Source organism: Hordeum vulgare, chromosome 1H (genome assembly GCF_904849725.1).
Source record: "Hordeum vulgare subsp. vulgare chromosome 1H, MorexV3_pseudomolecules_assembly, whole genome shotgun sequence".
Classification (NCBI taxonomy): Eukaryota; Viridiplantae; Streptophyta; class Magnoliopsida; order Poales; family Poaceae; genus Hordeum; species Hordeum vulgare.
In genome coordinates this window covers 242683700-242690790 of record NC_058518.1, presented here as the reverse complement: position 1 = coordinate 242690790, position 7091 = coordinate 242683700, and the positions used below count along the sequence as shown (strand labels likewise).

The 7091-nt window shown below is 44.7% G+C and overlaps 1 protein-coding gene and 1 pseudogene across 1 annotated transcript; both read right to left on the bottom strand.

The window, feature by feature from the left end:
- Positions 1-1409: 1409 nt before the first annotated feature.
- Positions 1410-4882, bottom strand: LOC123429774. Its single transcript, XM_045113774.1, has 5 exons — positions 4723-4882; positions 3388-4612; positions 2497-2652; positions 2198-2387; positions 1410-1927 (listed from the first exon to the last, which is right to left on the bottom strand). The coding sequence occupies exons 2-5, from the start codon at positions 4594-4596 to the stop codon at positions 1854-1856; spliced, it is 1629 nt and encodes a 542-aa protein (XP_044969709.1). The 5' UTR covers positions 4597-4612; positions 4723-4882; the 3' UTR covers positions 1410-1853.
- Positions 4883-5158: 276 nt separating this feature from the next.
- LOC123398228 lies at positions 5159-6768 on the bottom strand (annotated as a pseudogene).
- Between the last annotated feature and the right edge of the window lie 323 nt (positions 6769-7091).

Below are 7091 nucleotides of genomic sequence, written 5' to 3'. Positions count from 1 at the left end.
ACGATTTCAAATAAATTATAATGAAATACTAAATGATCATGATTTTTTCTAAAATTATCCAGTAATCAAAACATATTCATGGATTTGAATAGCTTGTCCATCATCTTTTAGAAAATCTTCACAAAAATTAATACACATCCAACACATTTTTCTCTCTTTTTCTTTACCTCTCTAAAGCATGGGCCGGCCCATGTGCACGTCGGGGCGCCCCTGTTTTGTTTTTTTAATTTTATTTTTGTTTTTTCTTCTCTAAATTAATTCCAGATTTCAAAAGAACAAAATATTAAAAAGTTATGAGTATAAAAAATGTAGGAAAAATAAAAAACTGTTTGTGTATTCGAAAAAATATTTAGAAAGTCATAAAATATTCATGAGTTCGAAAATTGCTCACGTATTTTAAAACAAATCATGATTTCAAATAAATTGTAATGAAATACTAAATGATCATGATTTTTTATAAAATTATCCAGTAATCAAAACATATTCATGGATTTGAATAGCTTGTCCATCATCTTTTAGAAAATCTTCACAAAAATTAATACACATCCATAAATAATGAACAAAATGAATTGTTGCTTACCTAAAGGTTTTATTAGGAGATCTGTAAAGATTATTTCATGATTTTATTTAGACCCTTGCATATCAAAAAGTTGCGACTTTTACAAAAAATAGGAAAATGATAAACCATTTGTGAATTCAGAAAAATATTCGGAAAATCATAGAAAGTTCATTAGTTCAGAAATTGCTCACACATTATAAAAAAAATCACAAATTCAAATAAATTTTCATGAAATAAGAAATGTTCAAGATTTTTAAAAATGATCCGGTATGCAAAGCATATTCAGGAATTTGAAAAACATCTCCATCAATTTTTAGAAAATGTTCGCAAAAATTAAAACACATCCGTAAATAATGAACAAAACAAATTGTCGCTTACATAAAGGTTTTGTTACGAGATCTCTGGAGATCGTTTTATGATTTTATGTAGTCCCTCGCGTTAGGTAAAAAAAAGTTTCCGTGTTTTGTAAAACGCTGAGCCCTAACCAAATTGACACAACTTTTTATGAATTAGTTTTGTACACAATTATGTTTATTCTCATACAAGAATACTGGTTATGGTAAGCACCGCTATGCTAAGTTAAGACGAGGCACATCATTCATCAGTATAGCTCAAGCAGGATTCGTAAATGTAGTTTGCTCAGCTATAAAATATTATGTTGTGACGCCTTAAGAAATCAAGTCGCGATGAGCATCATATTTTTTGTTTATGAAATCATACTTTTTTATATCTACCACACCTATATAATCTAATAGTTTTTTCCCGTTGCATCGCACGGGCATATTTGCTATACTAACTAAACTTGCGAAGATAAAACCCCCTGAAAAATGAACCCTACATGCCGTCGGAGTAATATAACAAAGCGTATCTCATTGCACCACAGTTCAGGCAAGGAGCATCCATAATTATGTTTCTGTTCCGGTAAGAAAGCAAAGTTATTACAGACCACACATATGAACTACTCCCTCCATCTCATAATATAAGAGCGTTTTCGACACTACGCTAATGTCAAAAACGCTCTTATATTATGGGACGGAGGGAGTACTAGTTTGTAGTCTAAACATATCCCCACCAGGATTCTAGGAAGAACATTCCAACGGTTTGTAACCATACACAGTTCCATCATCCATGCTACCAAAAAAAGGGGATCAAAAGATCCGTCAAAGCTTTGAAAGCATCATCAGCGCTTCGTGGATATCACAGTTTCTCACTAGGTCCTTGCTAACTACATGAGGGATGGTTCGATCGCTGGCATGATTTAATACCTAGAACATCCCTCATAAACTTCTGGATGTCACATCCAGTCGTCCCCGCATTCATCCAGTTCTTGTTTGGCGAGCTCCCTCATAAACTTCTGGCCACGGAGATCTGGTAGAAACATCAAAAAGTAGATGACTGTAGATTAGGACCATGTACGAAAGAACATCTTTTAATTTAACAGAATACACTGATCATGTAACATTCATTGATGTTACACTAAGCAGATTATATATCCATTTAAACATATTTAGCTTCTCAGAAACGAGGCAATGTGGTCTTTACATCTCAGTAAATAGCACAGGAACATATAAACCAGTAAGGTATTACTGATATTGCAAGTAAATACGAAATGGTATATGAAGAGAAGGTGTGACTCACAAGCATTCCCGCTCCGACGCACATAAATATTCTCTAGCGGTATACCATTTGACCTGAACATATGTGCCAAGGTATGGACTCTTCCATCGTCCTTTGAACATTTGATCTTCACCATTCTAAGGTCTTTGCAAGTAAATGATCTTCCCTGAAGTTCGACACCTGTTTCCAATGCCTTCCTCGTGCTGAAGTTCTTTAGCACATTAATCAAATTGTCATTAAGCATGCGAACAGATACTAGAAACTAAGAAAAATAAAGTCAAGGATCAAGTAGCATACACTAAATATTTAATGACACATACCAATTTAAGTTGGAGAAAGAGCCTCTCTATATTAGGTGAATGCTGTAGCAAGAAAATTAATGCATCGAAACCAGCGGCCATACACCATTCACCAAGGGACAAGGTCTTCAGGTTGCTAAAAGTCGGGCACCTTCTCATTTCCCTACTAAAAACCACCTTCATATTGCAGACAAAAGAGTATTCAGCAAAGAATGGCAGAACTCGAATCAACTTCTCACAGTAAAAACTACATATGAGTGGTTTATTCAACAGAAAAAAGATACACATCTCAAAAAAGAAGGGAAAACAACACGTTATCATATAGTGATGTATTGCTAGAAGATTGGCACGTATCGGTTTTATATGATTCATCTTTCTTTTCTAGTAACTGAAGGAACATCAGCCTTAACACTCTTATATAAAAAAAGGCAAAAGGGCAGCCAGGTGCATGTAGCTCCCGCTCGCGCAGGGTCCTCGTACCAGTGAGGCAACAGCTTTACCGTTGCGTCAAGGCTCCCCTTAAGATTTTACCATGTATATAGCTAATCTGTTGAAAAGATACACTGTTGCAACAAAGAGAAAAACCGCAAAATTCCTATGAGAACGTAAATGGTGAATAATGCTCCCTTGAAGCTACATTTGATGATTAAGCAAACTAACGCTCTTATATTTCTTTACAGAGGGAGTACTACATTATACATTTGAACTCCGTAACCAGGTGTTGACACTAGAGCAGAAGGTCAGAAATGTACTCATTCCACACATCTGTTCTGTTGGAGGGAACCCGACATTTCGTTGTGAAACATCCAGGAAAAAAAATGTCACATGATAACTGTGGCTATGTCAAGGAAAATATAAATAAATAATAAGAGAGGAAAGAGAGAAATCAGTAAAAGATAGTGATAGTTATACCTCTCCAGCATCAGTTAACAACTCCAAACTCGTAGCTGTGGAAAGGCTCTCTAGCATATGATGTCCACCTAGAATATTATCATAATTTCCACCACTGATTTTTCCATAGTTACCATCTGCACTGGAAAACTTGCCTTTACCTTTGTAGCCATACTTTGCATCATTTGCAATCTCACTGTATTTAGAGGTATTGTCATCACTATCAATATCGCTACCATAATTATAATTATCCTTGTAACTATTCTGCCCATATCTTTCTTTAGGCAAACCATATCCATATCCAAACTTATCAAAATCACCGAAGTATCCAAAATCATCCTCACTCAAGGAAGAGCCATCATGAATCCTATAGTTTTCCCTCAGGTCATCATTGTCATCATCATCAGTAGTTTCATCACAGTCATCTTTATCACTGATGTGTTCAAATTCATTGCTCAAGAAATGGTCATCAAGTAAGATAGTGGCTGTGACGAGTGACCCGAAATTCGTAAATGACGGAACTTGGACATAAGGTGTGATGAGGCGCAGAACTACGAGGTTGTGAGCTGCAATTGAGAAGCCCGAATTGAACTTGCACTTAAGCATGATTAAGGTCTTCAAAGAGGCGGACACAATCCCAGAGCCTGTCACCAAGCAATCCTTCAGATCCAGTTCTTCCAAGGATTTGCAACTAGCAGAAAGCTGTCGGAGGATACTGTCATCGAGCCTGGTGTACGACAACTTCAAGATCTTGAGGTGGCACGAAACGAAGGGCACATGGTCCAACGACGCGGCTCTCTTGTGATGCCCAGCAAGATGAATAACCCGCGCATTGTGCTTGATAGCAGTCCTGATCCAGATGTTGGCATCTTCCTCGTTGAAGCCAGCATCCTCGTCGCTGGGCTGCAGGCGGAGCGTGTCCACCGGCGCCGACACGTCGCGGAGGAGGAAGAGGCGGTGCACGAAGTCACGGAACTCCTGGGGTGGGTCGCCGTCGCGGCTCATGTAGCGGATGCGGAGGTCGACGCAGGGTGCTGACTCCCAGAGGTGGCGCCACCGCCGCGCGAGCACGCAGGTGGGCACCACCTCCCACGCCTTCAGGAAAGACATGATGTGATGCAGGAGGGCGTCCGGGAGGGCGCTGAGGCGGTCGACCCCTCCGCCGCCGGAGCCTGACGTCTGGTTAGTGCGGCGGCGCGGCCCCCAGCGCTGGGTGGTCGTCCGGCGCATTTCGTCGAGCAGAGGCCTACGCACAGGTTCAGGGACACCCAGCGTAAAGGTTATGCAGGAAAATCCATGGAGGGGTATGCTTATGGGGAAGGGGATCGGAGGGAGCGAGGAAGGGATCGAACTTACCGAGATATCCGCAAAATGGTGTGGAGTTCTTGCCGCTTTTGAAACAAAAATCCGAAATTTTGGGGATAGAGGCGATAGTTACTCGCCTTCTCCGCAAATGGGGATAGAGGCGATAGTTACTCGCCTTCAGCCCAGTTAGCTGGGGCGTAAACGGACTACAGCATCTCCAACCGTTTGGCATAACCCAGCGAAAGCCTTTTTTACCATTGCGTCCGCGTTAGTTTTGCCCTAAGAACAAGTGAGTTTTCAGTCGTGCCTTTAAATTTAGGTCTTTACAGGTTAATTTTTTCAAATTCTTCTTTCCCGCTACTAAAAAAACGTTGCGAGTTCAACGATAATCATGCCACAAGTCGACGATCAGCGTCATAGTTCGGCGATCAAACACACTCAATAGTTCGACGATCAAAAGGAAAGGATAAAATAGGGATGAAACGGATCAAACGGCCGGCTCGGCATGATGCGGCTCCTCTACCGCGGGACTGGCCGGGTTCGTCGTCGGCATAGTCGGGTTGTTCATCGTCAGCGTAATTGGGCTCGTCATCAGCGTGGATTCTGCGCTCGGGCTCGGCGTCGTCGTTGGTGCTACCGCTATGGTCATCGTTGTGGTCGGCGCTCGCGCGAGCATCTAGCTTAAGATGAGGTTGCGCTGCACTATGTACCACGACTTCACCTTCTCGTCCATCGTCGATGTGTGTGCTCCCATCAAGAACTTCAGGTCGGTGTTTCTCTTCTTCGCAGCGACGTTGATCATCAACGTCGACCATCACGTGTCGGATTTCTCCTCTCTCCTGGCAGCGCTGCTCTTGACGTTGGTGATGCATTGCTTGATCAAAGCTTGTAGCCATTCGGCAGCGGGCGCCGCGTTCCTCGATGTCCTGGCTTTTTTGGTGCCATCTGGGCGCCCTTCTGCCGTAGTCGGGGCATGGGCGTCCGGGTTGTAAGTCTCCTTGGCCTTGTCGAAAGCGAGCCGAACTTCCCTCCACTTCTTGCATGATTCGATCGTGAAGAACACATGAAGAAACATGAACTCTTGGTCCTCGTTATCGGCGCGATACATGGCGAACATCTGAATCATCTGCACATAACCGCGGACAAAACATGTCGGCAAAGTACACGACGACGCGACGAACTAGGGCCGACGAACTTTGTCCATACGTGACCCTCGACATTGGCGCCGCTTTCCGGGCGAGCAGTGACCTCCTCGACGACCCCATGCCACTTGTTGCAGGTCGTCTAGATCATCGACCAACAGTTCGACATGGCCTTCTCGCCGCAGACCATGTGGATGTTGACGAAGTCGGGCTCGACCAGCTTGCGTTCGTCGAATGTCGTTTTGATTCTTCCCCAGTACGTGTTGGTGTTCTGATTCCCACCGATGATTGGGTCGATTCTCATAGTCTTCCACGCTTCGGCAAGGCACTCGCCTTCCTTTGACGTCCACTTGACGCGTGGTTCGGCTGGCTTGGCGTTCGCCGCCTGCTTTCTCTTCCCTTCCTTCTTCTTCAGCACTAGTTCCGGTTCCACCTCCACCGCCTCTTCCTCTCCCTCCTCCTCCTCGGCATTGCCGAGCTCGTCGTCAATATTGCTGGCGGTGTCCATTGTTTCATCTTGCATGCCGAACTCCAGGTGTGATGAGGCGGCGACGGAGCCGCTCATGATGATCTCGTCCATGTCGGCGTCGGCATAGTTAAACTGCAGCGACGAAGTGGGCGCGAATGGAAGGACACCACGGCGCAAGACGACGCATGCGAGGCTGGTGACGAGTACGCCGGCGGCGAGTAGTTTTACTGGGTGTTGAGGCCGACACTCAACGCGGGTGAGGGAGTGCGTGAGTCATGGCCGAAACTGGTGGGGGAGGAACGTTGCGACGCGCCATGCGGGAAGATGATGTTGGGATTGAAGCCGCCATGCGCGTCGTCGTGGGAGTAGCCATGCGAAGGCACGTACCCCCCAGGGCGGCATCGTCGGCGAGAGGTTGGCCGGCGACACAACGCCCTGGCGATCCCTCCATGCGGCGTGCGGGTTGCGGCCAGGCGGATTCATCATCCCCGTACGGGCCACCTCTTCCTGATCGACCACGACCGCCTCTGCCACGTCCCTGATCCTCTTGGCATCGAGGTCCTCCGCCGATCTGTTGTGACCGCCTCTCGGCGCTGGACATCCACCCTCCACTCGGCGTCCGAAACGCTCACCGGCCTAGGCATCAGCTTCCTTTTCTTCGAATCGATGGTATTTTTGGGGAACGTAGTAATTTCAAAAAAAAATTCCTACGCCATGCAAGGATCTATCTATGGAGAAACCAACAACGAGCAAAGGGGTAGATCATCTTCATACCTTTGAAGATCGCTAAGCGAAAGCGTTGCTAGAAC